Raw genomic sequence first — 24,724 nt, 5'->3', positions numbered from 1 at the left:
ACACACATGAAAAATACACCAGAATTCAAATAATTACTTTCAGCTCATCCGGAGTCACATCATTGACTTTCTTCTCTTTTTTCCATTACTCCAGGTTGTTGAGTCAACAAGCTGCTTTTGGAATTCCCCTCTGTTTCACAAAATGGCTCCATATGATGGAGGGGGGTTGCGATTGAAGAGAAAAGTATCTCAACTTGATTGTGTGTGCAACTCCTTGATGCTTTGGGTCCTAGCCTCTGCATGTTTTGCATTGCAAAATAAACTTTCTCGTGTGCCTTTTAGTTATATGTTCTTTTACGGATAAACAAAACTTTAAACTGAAAGTTGAGTTACGGCAACTGGACATCTTTCTTGCTACTGAGACTGAAGAAGCTGCTTGGATGAGTAGCGAAACGTTTCAACCTAACAAGAAAGAGGTCCAGGTGCCATGATGACCCAACTCCAGATAACCACACCAGGATGATTGAGAATCTTCACAGATATAAAACTTTAAATTGTTCTCAAAACGAAAAGTCAAGGAAATAATTTGTGTTGGTGGACGTCCTTCATGGAGGATGGCCACCCACCTATTCTCAAAGCTGTTTCGCCATGGATACATTGAAGTGTCTCCTGGACAACAACAGTGCGTTGTCGGCTGATGCTTCTACTTGAGACGTCTCACTGAATTGCTTCTGCCCAAAACATAGAAAAAGATGTCTCTCTCATTCCAACCCAAGATATCTAACCTTCCAAACATCAGGGTGGAAAAGCCACAGGGGGTGGGTTGTTTGTCTGTTTATTTTTGTTTTGCATACTGTTGCATATCCCGCAAGAAACATACAACAATACTGACCCACAACTCACGTCTAGGAACAGATTAAATAGGAAGACACAAAAAATCCACCAAGAGTTAACAGAAGTCATAACATCTCTGAGGCAAACTCTTAAGCTTCGTTCTTACCACCGAACCTCTGACCCAGTGTTGTCTGTAGTGGTCTCTCTCCTATTCAAGTACTAACTAGGCCTGATCTTGCCTGCCTAAAGCAAGGTCTGATCCCCAGTCAGCGCTTGAATCGGGATCCACCTGGAGATATCAGGGATCTCCGAGTGGGGCTTGGAAAGAATCCTGAAATCTATTGCATGCCACTCCTATTATGAATTATGTAAGCGAAGGGCTGTTAGCAAACTTAACTTTCCTAAAGCGATGGAACCAGACAAGGTAACACAGGCAGCGGCGATTCTGAATTCTGACTGTATCATATTCCCAAAGTTCTCAAGCACTTCCAACCTTAAAACTGGTATTTTTTAAACAAGTGATAGAATTGCTTTCCTCACGGGCAAGAAAACGAAATGTTTGCCCACAGACAAGCAAACAGTGGCTGGAACTGGTCATGCAGCTCCATAGGCATAAGGTTGATGGCATCAAAATTTATGGACTTTTATCTTGAAGTAAACATTTCCTGTTCCCCTACCCCCATGTCCTGAGGTGACACTTGGGGTATTCAGGTCTCTCTCTCTCCCCCATCCCCAATTCAGAGAACCTCAAAGGCTCCCCTGGGTAGAAAGAGACCCCTAGGGATAAAGGGAGAAAAGAAACTGGTTTGTTGTTGTTGTTTAGTCCTTAAGTCGTGTCCGACTCTTCGTGACCCCAATGGACCAGAGCACGCCAGGCCCTCCCGTCTTCCACTGCCTCCCAGAGTTGGGTCAAATTCATGTTGGTCACTTCGATGACCCTGTCCATCCATCTCATCCTCTGTCGTCCCCTTCTCCTCTTGCCTTCACACCTTCCTAACATCAGGGTCTTAAAAATTAAAGACTACGGCTGATGATGTCATCTGCTTTATGTCCATGGAGCTGTGTGAGCATGACCCTAAGCACGATTCTGTTTTTGCTTGGTTAAGAAATGAGAGTCAAGGAAGAGGCTTCAATGCCAGTTTTTAATGGTTCATCCCTAGTTCAGAATAAAGCCTCAACTCCTTGTTGTACGATTCTTGTTCCAAGCGTCATAATTTGAAAATTGACTTCGGGGACTTTTTTTTTTCTTGGTCTATTAAAATGATTCATGCTGCATTCAACATAAATTGTGCATACACAGAGGAGGGTTTTGTTCATGTATTCACAGTATAATAACTAAAGTGAATTTTGTACGAGCTGCAGTTTGTGGCAAAGATGCAGTATCATTTGTCTTAATTTTTCTTCAGCATTACATTAGGGCGAGTGCATTTACATTCCCAGGTATGGCTAAACTTTACTCCTGCTGTAAAAAGAAAAAAGGGAATCAAATCTGCATGTTTATGCAGTATAACATCAGTAATGCCTTTTTACTGTCTCAAAGTACACATGGATTTACCTCTCACTTACCTCTCTGTACAAAGGTAAGTGAAGTGCATGAAATATTTACCACCCATGAATCACACCGTGTCCCAAATTAAAAAGATAACAACAGACCATTTTGCCACTCCAAAGCAAAGCTAGGATCAACAGTCATATACTCTAAACATTTCTGCCAAGCGGTGCGGCAAGAGTAATGAAAAGAAAGCACAGGGAAGTCCTTTCCTTCAAAAACTTTTAGGAGGTGTTGATACGCGGTGTGTAAATTAAGAAACTTGAGCTGACACAAGAATGCAAGAACTGCTGCATGAAATATTTATTTTTGAGGGGGAAGATCGGATAACAAGAAAGTCCAACAACCAAGGTCTTAAACAATGTTCCAGTACTTAAGAGACAAAAAGACTTGTGCAGACTAACCAGAAATTTCACTTCTATTCCTTTCATACTATCATTCATGTCCAAACCAATGAATCCACATGATTTTCAACAGTCATTCGCTGTTCCAGAAAGTCTTTTTATTTAATGGTCTCCAATCCATTTTAGAAGACAATCTGTATAAACCACTTGTCCAAAGTACAGTGGTGCCTCGCTTTACGATTGCTCCGCATTACGACAAATCCGCTTTATGACGATCATTTTGCAATCGCAAAATGATGGTCTAAATGGGGGAATTTCGCTTTGTGATGATTGGTTCCCTGCTTCAGGAACTGATATTTCACAAAATGATTTTTCAACAGCTGATCGGCGGTTTCAAAATGACCGCCAGGTAACTAAAATGGCTCCCCCACCATGTTTAGGGACGGATTCCTCGCTATACAGGCAGCAAAAATGGCCACCGTATAGAGGATCTTCGCTGGACGGTGAGTTTTAAGCCCATTGGAATGCATTGAAAGGTTTTCAATGCGTTTCAATGGGCTTTTTATTTTCGCTTTACGATGTTTTTGCTAAACGGCGATTTTCCTGGAACGGATTATCACCGTTAAGCGAGGCACCACTGTATTGGAAATATTCTAAGCACCGTGACCAAGGTGTGGTCACATATAGTAACCTATTATCCACACTAGTGTTTGCAGCTAGGGAAATGGAAGCAGAGCACCACACACTCTGTAACAAAGCCATCTTCCTCATCTTCTCCTGGGCACTTTGTGCTCCCATCTGAAAAGCGGTCCATGTGAGGTAAGGAATAAAACGGCTGGCATGGGGGCCTGCACTGAGAACATCCTTGGGGGTGGGACCAATTGGGCTTGATTGATGAAAAAGAACATGTTCTCTACTACTAAGTAGATGATCCCTCAACAAGGAATCCCTCAACACAACGAGAAAGATTCTCTCATTAAGGGAATGGAAGTATCTTCTGAGCCTGAGAAGGGGACACCTGTATTCCAGTTTGATTCGATTTCATTTCATATGAATCATTTTCTTGCAAAAATTAACTTTTCAGCATTCACATTCATTCATTCATTCATTCATTCTTTCTTTCTTTCTTTCTTTCTTTCATGTATTTATATACTTATTTTTACAAGACCAGGACCAAAATTTGGTCAATTTGTTTTTTTTCTCCAGGAGATTTGTTCATTTCTTGAAATCCCACCACCCCCTGTTTCTTCCCCATGGACAAAACCAAGCATCATTCTGGGTCTCAAAGAGCAGCATGAAGGAAATGTCTCTCCCCCACCCCTCCGCTAGGAACCTCATGGTGCACTGATTAAACTGCTGTACTGCAGCCAAAACTCTGCTCGTGACCAGGTTCAACCCCAGTTAACAGGCTTGAGGTTAACTCAGACCTTTTTTTCTAAGGTTGGTTAACTGAGAACCCCATTCACTAGGGGGTGGGGAGAAAATGTGTAGGCTCTATAATTAAAGTGTAAACCATGCAGGAAGTGCTTTAAGTGATATGCGGTGGTATATGAGCATTATCTGCAAATAGGCATTATCTGCAAATAGGCACCCTTCAGTCTCAAGAGACTATGGTAATGTGCTCTGAATAGAGGTCTTGGAACAGTGTCTAGTGTGGCTGATGCACAAGGTATTTCACGGGAGGATTCAGACCATTGTGTGATATTTTGGCATAGTTTCACTTTTTCTTTAAACTGAACAACAGGAGCAAAAGAACTTCTAAAAACTGAATTAAAATTAAAAATGCCAAGTTGACATCAGAGGCACGTTACATAACCTCAAGCCTTGCCCTTATCTTTTACAACGATGTTCTCTACCATTAAAGCTTTTATACCTGCAACTCCTAGTCAGATGGATTGCTAAATATATAAATATAACTTTTCAATTCGTTTTAAAAATATGACCAGGAAAATTGAGTTGAAGAACGAAAACGCAGTGCCGAAATACGACACTTAGAGAAAATCTATATTGTAATCTTTAGGGGTGGAAACAAATTAACTTATTTACTACATGAATGCTTTCCTCAATTTAATGCCAATCTTTGGAAGGGACACCAAGCGGGGTGGACTGAAAAGGAAGGCGAAAACATTGGGAATGTATAAATAAAAACAATAAATGCAGCACATTCAATGTGGCCTGCAAAAATAAAAGATGATATCCATAAGAATTTGATCAACATCATAATTTAACATCTTGTCTGGGCGCTAATCCCCCCAAAAAAGCAGATAGAAACAAAGAGAGAGAGAGAGAGAGAGAGAGAGAGATTAACAACAACATTGTCAACAATAAAATAAGAAACAAAATGAAGTCATATTGGCCATAAATCCATATTAATAATAATTATATGTCACCGTCTTACAGCAACCATTTTCAGGGTTTCTAAGTGCAGACTACTCAGAAGTGGTTGGCCATTCCCTTCTTCTAGGGAGATCCTCGGACGGTGCAGCTTGCCCAAGGCCACCCAGGCTGGTTCTACTTGCAGGAGGCACAGTAGGGGAATCGAACTCCCAACCTTCAGCTCCGCAGCAAAATACATAAACCACTGAGCTATCCAGTCAGCTCAAATCCATATTGGGGTAATAGGATAATATATATATTTTAGGCTCACTTAGAAGTCACAAACATTGCGCAGCTTTCAAGATCTTCAGATGCCTTCATGTTTAACAACCTGGAGGGTTATTAAACATGCAACATGTTTAATAACCTGGAGGGAGGATAGTGGTGGAAATGCTGGGTTGATTTCAACACTGAGGCCACCTTTTCTATCCTCACTCAACCTAGTACCCCCTCCAATCCCAAACAGGGCTACTCTTTGTAACAACTTCTCTAACGAAGAGATGGGGAGAATTTTAAGCTTTGTACTTGTTGCGGCCTTTGAGTTAGCCTAAAATGGCTGTAACACTAATGTAGATGAATTCGGGGACTTAAAAGAAGGGTTGGTTAACAGTTGTTATAGCGCCTTTGGTTACTGACAATGACAAAGTTTACTTTCAGGGAGAGTACTCTGTCTTTTTAACAAGAGAAAATGTTCCACAAGGTGGTTCTCCTACTTGAGTAATAAGAGAAATTTGGTTAATAAGGGCAACTAGCAAATGACTACAGGCAAAATCTGACATTAGTTCTGTGTTGACCCACAGAAAGACAGAGCAGTTGCAATAGTTGTGACTAATAAGACCCATTCATTTCAAAGATTTGCTCTAAGTAGAAGTAACATTAGATTTAGAACTCGGTACTTATACTTTTAAAGTTTTCAAATGATGTCATAGGCTTTTCTTCACCCCTGTAAAATTCCTAGCAACAAATAAAGTGTTTTGGAGCTGTTTTGCCTGTATTTAAAGCACAGCTATGACCGGAAGAGAGGAAATGGTTTGGCTATGGCCACGTAGGGCCTTAAAGGAGACACAAGATGAGAACCAGCAGCTACTCCAGGTCCGCTGGAGAAGAGACATGGCAGAAGAAACAGCACCACTTGACCACGTGTGTTGCCTAAAAATGTTTCTCTTCCCCTTCTCCCAATAGACTTTCAGTCTGCCTGTTTGTTAAAAGAGGCGAAAGGGTGTTTTGCAAATAAATTCCTGATGCCTGAGGGTCAGCAAAGCATTAACAGTCATGATTCATGGGAGAACGTGACAGAAAACAAAAACATGTGTGTAACATAGTTACCCATTTTGTAATTAAAAGTGTAACAAAGTTACATTTCAGAAGTAACGTAAGGGAGCAAGAACTATTTATGGGTTACTTCTAAATATTACTTTTTCAGGACATTTTGAAAAAATGTTCACTTTTTCTTTTTTCAAATTAAGACGAGAACTTCTGGATTAAAATACAGTCATGGAGGTAAAGGGGATCTTATTTCTGTATTCATCCTTTCCCACCCAGGTGTGTGGCTTCTTTTTCGCCCATAAAAATGTAATTGATTCTTGTTTCCAGCATGGGTTCCCCCCCCCCTTTTTTTCCTCTTATTTCCTCATTGTTATCCAAAATGGCGCTGCAGTACAACCTCTAGGGATTATAAATTACAGTGTTTGGGATTTGTGCGGAGAGTCTAACTTGGGTTTCCTTGCCTGGGTTTCCTGTGCTTATTTTGGCTACACACTTTGATCTTGGTTGTCTAGCTTTCCAACCTTAAACCATTTCTCCTCTTTCCATCAAGTTTAATTCATCCACTATCACTGCCAACAATCTCCATGCTTCAGCTGAGCTATGGCCTCCTGTACAGAACCAGGGTTTTTGCTACAACAGCGTACCTCAAAGATATTTAACAGACATTTTGCATATGGGTAATGTGGACCTGCATAGTTTTCTCTCCTACTCTGGATGACTGCAACTGTAAACACCAAATTGCAAAACGGATGTGTGTAATTGCTCTGTTCATCTACCGTACACTCAGACATTCCCAGGTCATGCACTGAGGACTAGAAAATGGAGAAAATCTTTTCCACAATTTTCCATATCCATCCCATTAGGCATCCTTCAGTCTCGAAAGACTATGGCAACATGATCTGTATGGAAGACTTGGAACAGCGTCTAGTGTGGCTGAGAAGGCCAATTCGAGAGTGACAATCCCTTCCACACTGAAGACAAATCCAATCTGTCCCCCGTCCAGCTCCCTGGTTTTGCTGCTATCGTAACTACCTCTTTGCCTCGGCCTGGACGAGGCTCTCTTCAAATTGGGAGAGGCCATGATGCACCGCCTGCCTCCAGACTGAATGCTCAGATGTCAGGGTTTCCCATCTGTTGAGATTCATTCCTAAGGCCTTCAGATCCCACTTGCAGATGTCCTTGTATTGCAGCTGTGGTCTCCCTCTCCCTCCAGTACATTACCCATATGCAGGAGATCTTTTGGGATCCGACCATCAGCCATTCTCACGACATGCCCAAGCCAACGTAGACGTCGCTGTTTCAGTAATGTATATACGCTAAAAATTCCAGCTCGTTCTAGGACTACTCTGTTTCGAACTTTGTCCTGCCAAGTGATATTATGCAATATATATCCATGTAGCATTGCATAATAGGATTATGGCTGATGTGTGTAAAGAGCAGTAGAAATTAGAACAACAACAAGAATTAGAAAAGCAGACACCTGCATAGTACACGCACACACACACCCTAACAAATTATTTGCAGGTTGAGGGGAAGAGGTTATTCCACTGGGAACCTTCTGCATGCAAAACTTGTGCTTGCCACTCACCTGTGATCCTCACTTAAAGATGGTTAAGATTAAGAGTTGTTTCCTAAATTCGGACAACACAGCAAGATGTGATGAATCTAGAAGCAAACTGAAAGTTTTCAACTATTTTCTCTTCTCAGCAGAGGAGAGGAAGGAAAGGGGTATGCCAGAATGCAAGGGGAGGCGAGGATTTTCACATCCCACTACAGTGCAGTTTAGTGTGACCGAACACAGTATTTGTTTCTAAGTTTTGCGGCAGCTGTGAAGGGCGGCATTACAGTTTAATGGCTACCGCTTCAAATGGTGAAATGGCCCTGTCTGAATTCCAGCCCTTTCAGAAGGACATATACAAACACACACACACACACACACACATCACCCATTCTAAGTGGGAGAACACAATTTAGTACATGAACCAAGCAGTCAGTTGGACTAGAGTCCCATGAAAAAGTAATGGGTGAGAAAAGTCCCTTACAGCAATCTGCAAGAGAGAAATAAATTAATCAAACTGTCAAACGAAGAAGGCTGGGTTTGACCTCCTTCTGATCTCATTACTTCTCTATTACCCTTTTGAAAAACATCCTCTTACAAAGATCACTAATTGAAGATTATGTGGAAGGGAATCACACCTCTCCATCACTGTGGTAACTTTGACTCATTTGTCATTCTAATAATTCATTTCTATCCTTTTCTGAACAGACACAGACACTAATGGACTATCATCAGTTAAAATGGCAATTTTTTTCCATTTAATTGCACTCATTAAATACTCCAATTGGACAATTGGAAAAGCAATATTTTCAATATTTAATCACATCCAAGTAACAATGAAACATGGCTTCTAAATACACCTGGCAATGTAAGCTGTGTCTCTCCTGCACAACGCAAACCCTTATAATAATAATAAGCCGCCTTGGCTTTAAGGAGAAAAATTGGCTAAAAAATATTTTAAATAAATAAATAAAATCTTGTGTATCTTAATCCAGCTTTTCCTGGGGTTTCTTCACCCTGTGATATCTGAACTTGGAAATTTGAGCCACCTCTTTAAGAAACCATAAGCCAATTTAAAAACAAAACTAAATGCAATGCAATATAAAACTGCACATTAAGCACCATACCCTGTAGTTCTAACTACAGATGAGCACAAAACGAACCAAAAAAACAAAAAAGCCTCACAAACTGGGCTGGTTTGTGGTTCATTTCATTGGCAATTCGGGGAACTGTGCTTTCAGAAAGCGAAATGAAAGGCTGGACTGTTTCATTCTTGACATTTCATTTGGCATCATTTTTCTTTTCTTTTCATGAGGGTTTATGGCGGCCCTTAAGGGTTAAACCACAGAAGCCTCTGGGCTGCTGTCATATCGAATCCACGTGACGGAGGGAGCTCCCATCGCTTGTCCCAGCTCCTGCCAACCTAGCCATTCGAAAGCATGCAAATGTGAGTAGATAAATAGGTACCACCTTGGTGGGAAGGTCACACCGTTCCGTGTCTAGTCGCGCTGGCCATGTGACCACAGAAACGGTCTTCGAACAAATGCTGGCTCTATGGCTTCGAGACAGGGATGAGCACCGCGCCCTAGAATCTGACACGACTGGACTAAATGTCAAGGTTAACCTTTACCTTTACCTTTAAGGAGGGAATCATTTGTGAGCTACAGTCAAGCAAAAAAAGGATTAAGGAACATGTCATCCTCCAACTGATGGCTGTTCCTATCATTTCTGTCCACTAATCAAAATGCCTGGGACTGAAGGGTGGGCTCAACAGCCAGATGGTTCCCCAATTTTGGTGCAGACCACAGCGAACCAGATAAATGTATGGCCCATAAGGCATACATAAGGCAATTTCTTGTGTATTTCTGCTAGGGATTCATTACATACAACATTCTTTTATTTATGTTCCTCCAATCCTCATTTTCAATCTGTAAAAGGAGAACCACAGCCATCGCTCCTGCGATGCTGCCCCCAAAGTAGGCAGGCAGAGAGAGATTATAAAGGGCTCTGCTGTCTAAGACGGCTTCATAAATTAAAACAAAAGAAAAACAAATAAGCAGCCATGGTCATAAATTCCAGGACAGTCTCGTGGATCTCACCCTAGCCTGTCTGGCGATTGAGAGCCAAACAGCCATCCAAACTTTATGAGTCAGGGCCATTTGCTTAATTGAAGTAAAAATTAAATAGTCAACTGCTTCTCCCACTCCACAAAACACAAAACAGAGACAAACAGCAAGTTTTAGGGGGGAAAGCCAACCTGTTGTCTATGCCAGTTGCAGTCCAAGATGGATTACGTCTCTGCCCATGGGTGTATTTTTGCCAGTATAAAACAGCTACGACGTGAATGGTTTCCCCATTTTTACTTTGTATTAAACGGCACAATTTGAGCAATGTATACATTGGCGCAGCTCAAATGCTTCTAGCTCTTAAGAAGGATATGATCTAAACAACCACTCAGCCATTCCTCTCCAAAGAAGGACTGGGGCTTGGCTTCCATCCTGACACATCCACAGAGTCAAGACCAACCAGGTTTACATTTAGAACCTTCACCGTTAGAAGCATAACTTCCTTAAGAGGTAAAGCATGTTTGATTATCTAATGTGAGACTTCTGAAGCTCCCCAGGTTGCACGTTGGGTCTCTCCTCCATTTCTCCCCCTTGAGATTGTTTGGCAGAAGGTAAACAAAAGGCTTTGTTTGCTAGTCGATGAAAATGTGGCAACTTTAAAGGAATGAACCTCTAGAGGGGTAAGATTTTCTAGTCTGCCTCCTGCCTTTATTTTGCAGCACGGCCAGGGATTCACTGCAGCAATCTATCTTTTTCCTCTGAGTCAGGTGCAGAATCACTTTCTTCTGGGAAGTGAACCTCCTAGGCACGAAAGGGCACAAGATCTACAGGATCTGGTGGTTTCCGCCTGTTGTAGGTTGCAGGGGATCCCTGCTCATTTCTACTACAAGACTCATCCAGTATGGCCATGACAAAGACGCCTACAATACAGTGATAAACAGCAACCTCAGTGAGGCAGTCAATGCATAACGGTTTCTTTGTGATAAATTTAAAAACTGTCAGCCAAAAAGTACATATTATTCCCTTATTTGCAGTCATTCGAATTCTTCTGCCTCGGAGAATGGGCTGCGCATGTTAGCTATTACCCACTGTAGCATTGAGGTCTATAATGCACTATAGGATTTAGCTTCTGTTGCTCTTTTATTATAAAGGTTGGTTTTACATATGCAGAAATAGCTAAATCTTACAGGGTACCCAGGGTGGTGTAGTGGATAGAGTGATAGATTGGGACTCAGGAGACCTGGGTTCAAATCTTCACTCAGCCATGGAAATCACTAAGGGTAAAACCACTCCCGAAAAATCTCAATTACCTTGAAACCCCTACTGTATTAAGGCCACTAATTTGGTTCTGACTTGTCAACTCATAACAGGATATTAATAGTAACAAATACACTGTATCTATAACAACAAATATATATATATTGTAAACACACACACACACACACAAAAGACACACAAGGTGTCAAAAGAATAAGCAGTTCCTTCTAATAATTTATTCCTTTTTACAGATGTGCACTAGCACCAAAATTTGGACTCAGCATTCAGAATTTATTTATTTATTTTTATTTATTTTATTAGATTTATACCCCACCCATCTAGACAAAGTTCTTCTCTGGGCAGCAAATTAAAGCACTTAAAGATCTGGCATTTCCTCCCTCCCACCTCTTGCTACTCGCCCATCCACCTCCTTGGCCTGCTGGCTCAACCTCTATGCCTTCAGATGACTCTTACCCTTGATAATAAGGAAGCCATTTGCCCTTGCAGTGCCCACTTCATTTGTGAGCAGCAACGTCCTGGGCCAAGTCTTCAGGTGGCTACTCTTGGAAAAGTAGCCCACATCCTACCCACGCTGGAGCACCTTCTTGCAATGTTTGCACTCAGCCATGTGAGCATCTGTTGCACATGGTTGACAATAGTTCCCAATTATTGACTTCTTGGGACCTCCAGTTTTTGACTGCAAGTTCCTAACAGTGATTACTAAACTGTCATCGCTATTAGTTCCTACAAGTGGTGGAGCAAGTGCAGCTGGAGGGTTCTGGATTAATTCAGTCAAGGTAACTTGCTTCTGAAATACTGCCCTCTTGCGTTCCCCTTAGTCTCTTCGTCCCCCAGTTCAGAGGTGTGTATTTAGAGAAGAGTTCCCACCACCCAGAGTGTTGCTTTTCACAGGATACGTTCTGGGAATGGGGGCTAGGTGGAAACCCTTCCTTGAATATAATGGAACTGCATAGTATGGATATGGACGGCCATATGTGGTGCCCTTCATCAGTCTCTTTCCCAACCCCAAAAGCTGCAGCACTGCTGCTGCTCAAGCTGACAGTGTCAGCCCGAGTGTTCTGTTCTATTGTGCCTTGAACTACAGGCTTCTTTGCCACCTCCTTGGCAGACACACACCTCCTGCCCTGCTGTCTCCTGCTGTTTTATACTGTCAGTGCTGAACAAGGCAGCTGGGTGACATATTTTGTTTGGGGGCTCATAATAGCACTCTCCCTCTCCTCTCAGGAGAAGCTGCTGCAGTGGGTGCAGGCAGCATTCCTGCAGCCTCCTCCAAGTGCCTAGTTCTCCCAGCCTCTACCCAGAGACCAACAGTATCTGATTCTTCTACAGCACAACACAAATCCTTCCAATGAAAGCCACACAAGCCCACACACAGACACAAAATGTATTAACTGAATCTGTCTCTATATAACAAAATCTTATCCCCTGGTCTGAAAGAGCTTAAAATTAATAGAATGTTTCTCTGTTGATTTATAACATTGTAAGCTTTGAATCTACTAATCCTAAATCTTATTCCTAATTATGTTAAGTAAACAATATACAGCAAGATGTACAGTAAAAATAAATTGAGGCTTCAGAAAAGGCCACAGAGAAGACTGCTGCAATACAGGCTTGCACCAGAGCCTATCCACATGCTCAGGGGATTTACAAGCAGTTATGCCCACCTTTCAACTGGAAAGAACTAATGTGAACAAATACCTTCTGGTGTCTGTACAGATTCTTCTAGATTTCTTTGGTGCAGATAGTTATCACTGATAGGTTTCCATCTCCCTCCCTCCCTTGGGAAACCCATGGCCACCCTAATCAGGAGACAGTGAGTGCCTCCACTACTCTTGCTACTACAGTGTCTTTAAGTTTCATTTCCCAAGAAATCAGAATGCCTGAGAAACAGGTTTTGCTTTCATGTCTTCTTCTAGCAAGCAGAACCTTCATCTTTTCCTAGCTAATCTATAGGAGTAAATGGGAATTCAAATATTAAGAATTGTTATTACAAATATCTGGAATAAACAAATTTGGATCCAGATATATTTGGAAATATCTGAATATGGCGTTATTCAGTGAATTCCAAATATTTCCAAATCCAAATGCACATCTCTGTTCCTTTTCTCAGCATCCTTAAGGCCAGCACAAAACCTAACAGTTAAGATGAAAATCATCCAAAGAGAATGTAAAGTTTAATGAACTTTAAAAGTAGGGGATGGACAAATTTTAATCTATCTGACCATGTGAACTCCCAGCTGAATCTTAAAATTGTTTACAGGCAGCCTTTCGAGAGGCAATATACCGCAAGAATTGTACCCAAGGCTCTTACATTCATTTAAGTGCATAAATTCCTGAACTAAATCATAGTAAAGTAATATACTGTTATTGTATTTTCAGATCTGCCCTACAGTCATGTTGCACAAACAATGCTTAGTTCATTGGTATCATTTACGTTCATTAAAAAATAAAACAGTCTCATCAGTCTATGAATGCTGATTTTTGAGTTGCTAATCCTCATATTTCCCTTGTGTAGAAAAAAAAAGATATTATTTCTTTTCTTGGGCGTATTCACTGCTTTGAACTTCATACATATTTGGGAATGAAAATAAAATGGAAGATTCTCTATTCCACATATTAGAAAATAATATGTTTTACTCATTAAAGTCTCAAATATAAATGCCATAAACCATGAAATTACCTTTGAGCCTTCACTGAAATAACCAGTTCACAAATAAATGATCCATGGAGAAAGGAAGAAAAAAAAATTAAGATTAGAAGACAAAGTTACATTTTTATTTCAGGAAGCTGAAAAACATACATCAGAAAATCATAAGGGCTCTCATCCACACAGAGATTCTATTTAATTGCACAACCCACTTATTATTATTTTTGCATCTGTTATTTGAAACTATTACTAGCCGTATTTGTCTCAATTTCCATGGTACAATTCTCCCAAGAAATAAAACTCCGAGAACCATTCCAAACTATCTGAACTCTCGTAACTAGCAATCCCTGAAGTTTTCATGAAGAAAGATGTGTTCCCCCCACAAGACTGTTGGTAGGTGACTGCTGGAAATAAAAGTGAGCGAACTGGAACAGTGAGCACCATGCTTAAGGGCCTAAGAAAAGATGGGGCTGCCTTTGAGGCTGCTGCGGAAACTACAGGTGGTGCAGAATGCCGCGGCCAGACTCCTCAGTGGTGTGAAAAAATACCAACATATTTCACCCACTCTGGCCGCGTTGGATTGGCTGCCCATCCGTTTCCGCACTGACTTCAAAGTGTTGATGCTCACGTACAAAGCCCTAAACGGCTTAGGGCCTCGATACTTGGCGGAACGCCTTCTACCACCAAGTTCTACCCGTGTCACTCGCGCGAGTCAGGAGGTGAGGCTGAGGAGCCTAACGCCGAAGGAGGCCCGGAAAAAAAAGACAAGAAATCGGGCCTTCTCGGCGGTGGCTCCTCGCCTCTGGAATAACCTTCCCCCTGACATTCGTGCGGCTCCCTCGCTGGGTATTTTAAAAAATCAATTAAAAACACTGATGTTTCGGCAGGCCTTCCCCTCAGCCAACTCCTAATCTTCCCTCTTTTTCCTCTTTCTTAGTGTTTGTCCCATCTTGTCTAAAGTTTTTCCCCTATTTAAAATTGTTTTAATTATATTGTATTGTGTTTGCTGTAAGCCGCCTAGAGTGGTCTCAATGAGACTAGATAGGCGGGATATAAATAAAATAAATAAATAAATAAAATAAATAAATGAAAAATACATCGAGAGAACTTTCAAGTAGGAGCAGAAACGAGTGGCACTGGAGGTGGAAGAACAGCAGGACAAAACAGAGGAGGAGAACGCTGAGGAGAGAATAAACATCGTTGGATGAAACACCATCGGGAACAGTCTACGTTAGGAACGAATGAAGAAGACATTCTTCATGGAACTGTAAAACCACTTTCAGATTCTTGAAGAGGAATCCGGCAGACAGCTTGCTGATAAAGACCTACATGAGATCCTGTGAGACAGGTCGAAGCTCATCCAAGCAGAATCACTGAACTTACTCCCAACAAAAAGAAGAGTATTTGTAGCAGAAGATTCCCTACTGCATGGGATCGAAACCATGCTGTGATGGTTGGACCTGCCAGGACTGCGGTCTCCCTGGAGAGGTGGAAGGATTCCCACTGCTCATAAAGCCCACAGAGGCATATCCCTTTCTTCTCATCCAGGAGGGAACCAATGACCCAGCCAAGAGGAAGGAATGACAAAGAAATCACATCAGACCTTGAAGGTCTGGGGAGGAAACCCAAGGACTTTTGGGGGCCAAATAATTTTCTCATCCACCCTACCAGTACTTAGAAGAGGAAGAGACAGGGAAAGAATAGAAAAGGTGGAACACAGCAGATAAGGCCAATGTGGTTTCACCAAAAGCTCAGAAAGGACCTGAAAGGAATTACAGACAATGCAGCATTAACCAGAAGCCAACATGGATTTGTCAAGAAGAAATCCTGCCAGGCTAGTCTTGTCCAATGTATTTCGGTATTATCTGATATTATGTGATTTTATCTAAATAATGTATTTTTATCTTCCTGGTCACTGACCATAATAAATCAATAAAAAATAAATCTTATCTCATTTTTTAAAAATCTGTAACCTTCCTGGTAGATGGTGGGAATGCTGTAGATGTAATACATATTGACTTCAGCTAAACTCCAAAGCAAGACCTAAAGCAGTGCCAAAATCCTCATGCACAACTTTGGAAACACTGCAAATTGACCCAAGTTAAGAAATCTTTTGCATAGTGAGTTATGTGATTCAGCATCCTGGAAGACATTATTAACCTAAGTGCTTTGGAAGTTCAAAAAGGTCTAACCACTAGACAGGAGTGCACTGCCTGCCCAGCCATTTTCCACCTACAGGTATGGTGGCACATAGGCATATAAAGAAGCTTATTTATATTCTCTCTTCCTTCCTTCCAATAAGAAAGCTTTACATTATAGTCCTGGCCTGTAGAGGATATGTAAATATAAACACTTTCTGGCATGACACTTCAATGAAACATTCTTCCCCATTACTTGATAGATCACTTTTGCCCAACAACATCTACCACACCATAAGGTGCGCCCAGACATCGCTCCTCTGGGTGGTCATGCCAGAGGAGGCCAGAAAGAGAGGAAGTTGGCCTTCTCTACTCAGGAACCCTCTCTCTGGAATCGACTCCTGGTCAAGCTGCGTCTGGCGGCCTCCTTGCCTACCTTCAAGAGGCTGCTGAGGATGGTGCCCTTTAGAGATGCATTTGATAGCAGCCTCATACAATTATTTTTTGCCATTGCCTGCGATTACAAATTGTGCTTTCAGGTTTTGTTTTTTGATATATCTACGAGTTTTTTGATTGTTCTGAATTACTATGTGTTTGTTTTGTTTGCCTTTTTAGTTTGTAAACTGCCCAGAGCAGTGCATTGCACTAATGGGATGGCATACAAGTGAAATGAATGAATGAATGAGTGAGTGAGTGAATGAATGAATGAAATTATCCTTTCCTCTGAACAATTCACTTCTACCAAGCTGATTTTGAAAGGGAGGAAAATAAGTTCCAAACTAAACCCTTACTGGTGCCCTACAACTGGAGAAGACAGCTTTAACAGGTTTGGGGACCAATTTTAACCCCCTCAGCCCAAATCCACTGCCTAATATCAGTGGATTTGGGCAAAGGGGAGTCTAAACCTGGAAGCAACTGTAAGGTTTGTTTTTAAGAGTAGGAGCTCACACACCCACACTCTAAAGCTTTACTTCTTACTTTACAGTAAAATATTCTCTTTTTAAAAGTTTAAATTTGTGTGGCAAGAGGTCTGCAATCTGGAAAAAAAGGGGGGGAGCAGCAGCCTGTATGTTGACGACTCCCATCTAGAAAGCTTCTCAAATACTTCGCAAGGGTTCTGAAAAATTATCCAAGAAATTATCTCTGGAACCGTAGTGGCTATCCATGTCCACTCTTCCCTGGTAAGCAGCAAAAGCATGCTGGATGTGTTCCAAATGGTTTGGCCAGTTCCCTTTACGAACTGCCCATTTATCTTTAACATGCCAAAACACTCCTGCTACCAGCTTGGTCTCAAAAGGGTCTCCTCCTTGCAAGGACGGCTCCACGTCAGGATTGGCCAGGAGTCGGCTCCATTAGAAAGGTTACTAGAACAGCCTGCCGTGGGCGTGACATTCAAGACCATTTAAAGATTTCTTACAACTTAATTAAGTTCTAGCTGTTGGCTGGGCTCACCGGCTCACCACAAATATGTAGCTGTGCTGAAACACTGCCAAAATTTGTGAAGTGCCGTTTAAACCACGCAGCTCTGCCGTCGATAAGCAAAAAGGGGAGAGAACTAACCGCAATAGAAATCAGATAAGAAGAGCTACAAATATGTTACCCGAGATACGTTTTCTGACATGATATATTGGAATATTTAGGACACATATTTATTTCCCATATGTTAATATGATAAATCCCATTTTAACTTTTAACCGTTTCCGGATGAGTGGCTATGGTGCCCTGTTACAAGAAAAACACCAGTCTTTTGGCACTGAAAAGGCTGGTCATTCTATAGGGACATATGTTTCTTTTGACGACTGGGTCCCTGGAAATAAATCTGTTCGGACTGTATCCAGTGATGTCACTGGGCTAAGATAAAATCCATTGCCAAACTGGTTGTGCGTTAGTGCAAATAGGGTATCCACTACAGTTTTGTTGAAGGGGTTCCATGCACCGTTGGCGCAACTGCCTACCCGGCAGTTAAGATCTAGCCAGGGGGCACTTTTGAAAGAGCCATCCCTCAAAGAGGTAAGAGGGATGGCTTGTAGACAAAGGGCCTTTTCGGCAGATGCCCCCAGATTATGGAACGCCCTCCCAACTGAAATTCGTCTGGCGCCGACACTGATGACATTTCGGCGCCAGGTCAAAACCTTCCTGTTCCAGAAGGCTTTTAATTGAAATAACATTAACTGTGGGTCCTGATGATGGCAATTTTAATTATATTTTAATTGTATTTTAATCATTTTATTGTAATGAATTTTAATTATTGTAAGCCGCCCAGAGACCTCTGGGTAGAGTGGGCGGCATATAAAATAAATAAATAAATAAATAAATAAATAAATAAATAAATAAATAAATACACTGCTTGCTCTACATCGGTGTTCAATGGCTTTTGCAAACACATACTCCGGTTCCATCTACACCAGTAGGGATTTCCACTGTGCTAGATCATGGTACTTAATGTACCACAAGATTCCTGGTTATTGACTTCTAAGTTATGGACTTCTGTGTTTAGTCATCTAAGACTCTATGTTTTAGTCAGTGGTCCCCAACCTTTGGCCTCCAGATGTTCTTAGACTACAACTCCCAGAAGCCTTCACCACCACCTCTGCTGGCCAGGATTTCTGGGAGTTGAGGTCCAAGAGCATCTGGAGGCCCAAGGTTGGGGGCCACTGTTTTAGATGACTAAACATGGTAGGAAACACACACACCCAATCCATGGAGGGCTGGTTCCAGCTGGTTCCCTCCTGCGGATGATGAAAAACACAGACTACAGAGAAGACTATTATAATAGTGAACACTCTCCACAGTATGGTTTCTGCCTCCCTCTAGTGGACAGGTCTGGTGACGACACCATAGAAACATATTTCTCTAGTGAACGCTATCCACACCATGATCTCTGGCTCCCTCTAGTGGCCAGTTTTGATAGCTTCATATTTAGACATATATATTTTGGGGATTTTTCTTTTACTATTTTTTTTTCAAGTAATGGACAGTGAACCAGTGAATACTGATCCTGCATATATGGGAGTCCTACTGTATAGCAACTTCAGTCTCTTTCTCACTCTCTGTTTGGACAATTCCAGAGAGGTTGTTTGCAATTTTGCCTATTGCTTCCATTCCTGTCTCTTGTTGACTGCAGTTCGTGTGATTAAGGGAAGCCACATCCTGGCAGTAGGTGGGGTAGCACCAAACTGCTTCTCTGCTTCATCATCGTACTTCTGCCATATCTGCACTTGCCAGTGTTCAGCAGGGATCCTCCCTTGTTCAGTAGCATTCCTGTGAGCTTCCCTGGGGAATATCAGCTGATGCTTTCATGTGCTCATCCTGCATCATCACTGATATTCTTGAGAAGCACTACACTGCCTAACTCTACCTGCAATGGAAAATGAAACAAAAACAAATCAGTATTTTAAGCAGAGAAGACAAAGTCCAGGAATCTAGTCATGTGTGTACAGATGGAAGAATTTGCAGTCTTTGAGGTCTGTTTTAGGGGTAGACACTCCATTGGCAGGATGGAACAGAGAATATACAGGAAACGTTCATAAGGACTTTATGTGTAAGCCATGTGGAAATGGAAACCGAATTTTAATATCATGACTTATTCCGTTCTGTAATGGCTTTCCCATGGAACGCTGAAAGAGATCTGAGTTAATACAAACATTCTACAAATACTTTGCCCTTAAGGTTTTTTTTTTTTCCAAAAAGCACACTCCAGTCTGATGACTCTAGCCTATACAATTTGCAATGCTGTAAAAGCATTTCTTTTCTAGATATGCTCCCTAAATAATTAAGTTGTTCCTTTTACCATACTTCCTATGTTACACCAGTCATCTTCTCACAACAAATCAATAACTCATTCCTTACATCAGTCATTTTTCTCCATTTAACTGAACGGACTGAAGTCCGACACTGCAAGTTGCATTATCTTTGAATTATGTGGACAATTTAAAATTCAAAGTACTACACTACACTAAGGAGCCTTTTAGACTGACCACTCTTACAGCCTGTGTGTGCGTGCGCACATGTGCGCGTGCATGCAAGGATCTTTTGTCAACAACAAATCTAATTCAGCAATAGTTAAAACCATAAACACTTCACAGGAATCAATTCCTGTGGAAAAAAAATACAGTGATTTCCTTTATAAAGAAAATAAAATGCAAGCCATCATGCACAATTTAACATTAACTTACCAAGACCGTGTTCCAGATTATAAATTGTATCCTATGATTTCAAGAAACCAGCAGTGCAGTCATTTAAGAAGGTACTCTTATTACAAACCTCACATCTTGCATTAAACAGGAAATTCAATAATTTCTCTGATATTATCAAAAGAAATTCAGCATGTTTAGACTCACATAACATGCCCACAATGTGCTCACAGAGACCAAAACCACCTCTAACCATTGGCTCTTTCAAAATAACAGTAATAGGAACATCAATAATCTAGGAAGCAAAAAAAGGCAGTTTAAAAACAATAATGTGCAGATACTAGTTTACAGTAGTGTATGTTAAATTTGGGATTCAAACAATGCTATGTCTGGATAACTAATACCAACGTAATTAATTGCCTTACCTCTAAAAAACAAACTGTTCAGCCATGACTTAGGAACTTGGTATTTAGAGCATGTTGAATTTCTTAACTGCCCGCATGAGCCACAAGCTGTAAAATCCCAACATTGAAATCTGTAGCTATTTCATTCCAAACATGCCACTGAGAATGGGCTAAATCAGAAGTTTTTTTTTTCTTTCCTGTATATGGCATGTTTAGTAAAACCTAACACACACCATAGAATACTGCTGTACATTACAGGTCATTTTCCCCCCTACTGATCAAATAAAAGATTGATAACTTGAAAAGCTTTAACCCTGTACAGTATGAGCCTACTAGGCGTTTAAGATCTTCTAAGGAGGGTCTTCTTTCAGTTTCACCACCTTCCCAAAGGGGAGGATATGAAAAAGGGTCTTCTCAACCCCTGCTCCCAGGCTTTGGAAAGCAAGGCCTCGAGAAGTCAGGTCTCCCCCCCCCCCGCTTGTCCTTCACTGAGCTGATGAACTTTAGAGGTTTTGTATAACTGCAACAGTGTTTTAAAATATCCTCTTTTTAAAGAGCTGTCCACACCACACTTAGTTTATATATGAAAAACCCAAGGAAGAAAAATTAAGGGCCTTGAAGATGCCCATCAGTATAGAGCATCCAGGCAGCAACACAAGCAGGTACATAGCTCACAAAGTTGCAGTCCTTCCACTATAATGGGAGGCATTATATTGTGATTCGAAGGCTATCCATTATTTCTAAATTCGCATCAAAGCAAACTGGCACATGTCAATAATATGTAAAACTGAGTCCCCCTTTCCACTCGTTTTTGGCAATGTACTTCCTCTTCTGTGGATGCATAATTGGGTACCCTATATTTAATCTATACCACTTAAGATACGTTCTCATGAGTTAATTTCCATCTCTTCATCCCCCTAGTAAACTATGTCAGTGAGCTAAGACTGTTGATTGGAGCAGAGGTCTCAGAAATTCCAAAATCAGACAAAGAATCCAGACATTGAATCTGCTGACTATATTTGAAAATTCTATGTATCAATCTGCTGTGGATTTCATAAGACCCTGATAACCTTTGTATCCCAAACTTGCACTTGTGTTTTCCCCATTGGATTGCATTGAAACCTGTTTAATGCGTTCCAATGGGGAAGAATTGTCATTGTCTAGCGAAGATCGGCCATAGGAAAGCCACTTTGCGAACCGCTGATCAGCTGTTTAAATCGCTGTCTTGCGAAGCTTAGGCCCCGAAAACACCTGTTTTGCGAGCGCGGAGGAAGCTGTCAAAATCGTTGTCTAGCGAAAATCGGTTTGCGAAGCAGGGACCAAACACTGTCCAGCGAAATTCCCCCATAGGAATCACTGTTTTGCGAATCGCTATAGCGATTGCAAAAAGTCAATGTCTAGCAAAAAATAAACTGTCATGTGGGGTAACTGTCTAGCGAGGCACCACTGTAATTGTTTGGGATTCCCAGGGTGGTGTAGTGGATAGACTGATGGACTAGGACTCTGGAGAAGAGGGTTCAAATCCCATGAAAACTCACTAGGAGAGTGGAACTGGTAAAATCACTCCTTAAATATCCCACTTACATTGAACGCCCTCTTAGGGGTTGCTACAAGCTGGTTCCAACTTGATGGCACAGACCAACCACACTGTCCCAAAAGAATTCCCATTATTTTTAAAATGGCATGTGGAAACAAACAAAAAAGGCTATTCATCCTATTCACTGCCTGGGATTCTACTGTGATTTAATAAATTTATTTTACACTGTCGGAAATTTTCTCTACACGCATGTCAACTTAGGAACAATTATGGTAAATATATGGAAAGTTCCTGCTGTCTTAAAAGGGCATTCCAAACCAACCTGCTTTTGTTTGTTCCAGGAAAACACAACTGGTTTTAAAAGAGTCATAAACAGAAATGCATTGCTTATCTTCAAATTATAGAGCTGTAGCTCTTTCCTGCATGTAAACTTTTCCTAGATCAAAATATGATTTAGATTTAAATCAAAGAATATGTTATTGTAGTTAAGACCAACAGTACTAGAAAGTAAAAAAAAAAATTCCTCTTTTGGGTCTGTCTTATTTGGTGGGGGAAAAAAATCTACTTCAAAACATTAATCAAATTTTTCGCCTACTGGGCAGCCATATGGTAAAGCAGCATGCGAATCTCACAAACTTGCTGATCTCCTGTAACTGGGTGCTATTAATTACGCTTCCTGCATCCATCTCTTGGATTTTGCTTTGTGAAGAAAGTATTTATTGCAACAGCTTTTACAAAACAAGGGAATGAAAATCACAATTGATTAATGAGCTGAATGGAAATATTTCCGTTAGCAGATTTTAAAAATGAATCAGGATTAATACCATGAGTAAGAAAACAGAGCTTTTGCTCGTGTTCCACGCAGGCTGTTTTATGCAAACTTCTCCCCAGTCCATCACCATACAAACCCCATTATTTACGGAAAGGGTTTAAAGGAAATGTGGCAAATAAACGCAGTTGGCACCCTCCTCTTCTTCATTCTAATGGTGGAAAGCAACAATAGGTGAGAATGAGGGCCTTGGTAACATGTCTTGGGCTGAATTTCATTTCCAGTGGTGGCCTGCTTGACAATGATAATGCATTCCAGCAAAATCGCTGTTAAGCGAAATTGTCGTCAAGTGAAAAAAATTCCCCATTGGAATGCACTGAAAACCGGTCAATGCATTCCAATGGGGGAAATACCTCATTGTCCAGTGAAGATTGCCCATAGAGAACCGCCAATCAGCTGTTAAAAATTGCTGTAACGCGAAGCTTCCGTCCGGAAAGCAGCCATTTTGAGAAGGGAGGGAAGCCATTTTGCAGAGGGAAGCCATTTTGTGGAGCCAGAAAAAACATTGTTTTGCGAACAAACGGTTCGTGAAGCAGGCTCCTAATCAACGTAAAGCGGATTTCCCCCCATTGGAACCATCGTTTTGCGATCGCAATAGCCATCGCAAAAATGTCATTGTAAAGCGATTTTGACATCATGCGGAGTAAGCATCTAGCGGGGCACCACTGTATATTCCGCCTTTCTTCCAAGAAGCACAAGGTGGTGCCCACAGCTCCTCATCCTCACAATACTCCAGAGTTGGTTGTGCTAAGAGGGGACAACTAACCCAAGATCACCCAAAGAGTTTAGGGGATGAACAGGGATTTATAACTGGTCTCAATCCAACACTTGAGCCGTTGCAACATATCAGAACTTCTGGTTGACCAGTGTGGGACAGAATTCTACAGTAATAGAATTGAGTCAGATCTTTCATGGGAACATATGGTTGCTGAGCTAGAAGGAACCTCAAGAGCCATCACGTCCAATCTCCTGTCGAATTAGGAAGCCCTTACAAATAGCCCACCAACCTCAGTTTGAAAACATTCAATGAGGAGGTAATACCACCTTCCAAGATAATCTCTTCCATGGTCGAACAGCTCTTCCCCTCAGGATGTTCTTCCTAATGTTGAGTCAAAACCTCCTATCCCATAATTTCAACTTTTTACTTCATTCTACCATCTGGAGCCACAGAAGACAAGTTAAATACTAAGTTCACATTCATAGCATCAAGTGACTGGAACACAAGGAGATTTAGGGTGCCGTTGCACGGGGGGGGGAATGCATTCTGATCCACTGTGTATTCACATTTTACCAAATTGGGTTTCCACAGGTGAATCTCTGCAGTAGCCCAGATGATTACTTGCAGGAGTCAGCAGGGCAGAGGCAGCAGGAGGAGCTGCTTTTTACAAGGTGCTGACAAGGTGCAAATTGGTAATTTCCATCTCTCTCTTTTTGTTTATTTAGTTCTCCTCTCCCAATTCTTTTCCAATTCTGAGTTGATGCCTTATTTTTTTATTTTAATGACTATGTCGATACTATGGGCACCTGACTGAGGGGAAATGACACTCCCGCAAGCACCCTAGGTGATCTAACTGACAGAAAGCAGACACAAGAACAGGAATAAATGTAAACCGTCACTGCACCAGCTAAATTTTAGACTCACTAAAAAAAAGAGGATTCCACAATTCCTGCATTGAACTTTACATCATGAAGTCACCAGGTTTAAATCTGATTTCATCTGTGCCCAGTCTGTAATACATTGCAAGGTAAATGTCCAGTATAGTCACCCTTTACTCCAGAGCGCACTTAGTATGTTTTGTTTTTTAATTAGATTGGTCATTAAAAG

The 24,724-nt window shown here is 41.3% G+C and overlaps 1 protein-coding gene and 1 long non-coding RNA gene across 5 annotated transcripts in view; both read right to left on the bottom strand.

Annotated features, from left to right (window-relative positions):
* WWOX (WW domain containing oxidoreductase) overlaps positions 1-24,724 on the bottom strand; it is a 605,441-nt gene that overhangs the window by 480,640 nt on the left and 100,077 nt on the right. Inside the window, exon 6 of one of the 4 annotated variants that reach the window (XM_072980599.2) lies at positions 18,741-19,354. The exons of the other annotated variants lie outside the window; for them this stretch is intronic. Coding sequence (XP_072836700.2) covers positions 19,301-19,354 — 54 coding nt within the window. The 3' untranslated portion in view covers positions 18,741-19,300. Of the gene's footprint in view, positions 1-18,740; positions 19,355-24,724 lie in introns of those variants that run through there. 4 annotated transcript variants of the gene reach the window in all.
* The window catches only part of LOC144584406 (uncharacterized), a 31,479-nt gene continuing 26,284 nt past the window's right edge, over positions 19,530-24,724 (bottom strand). The window contains exon 2 of the long non-coding RNA XR_013538630.1: positions 19,530-24,381. This is a non-coding gene — a long non-coding RNA (uncharacterized LOC144584406). The remainder of the gene's footprint in view (positions 24,382-24,724) is intronic.

The sequence above is a fragment of the Pogona vitticeps genome, chromosome 10 (assembly GCF_051106095.1).
Source record: "Pogona vitticeps strain Pit_001003342236 chromosome 10, PviZW2.1, whole genome shotgun sequence".
Lineage (NCBI taxonomy): Eukaryota > Metazoa > Chordata > Lepidosauria > Squamata > Agamidae > Pogona > Pogona vitticeps.
The sequence above is the reverse complement of the archived record's forward strand: the minus strand, read 5'-3'. Positions and strand labels throughout refer to the sequence as shown.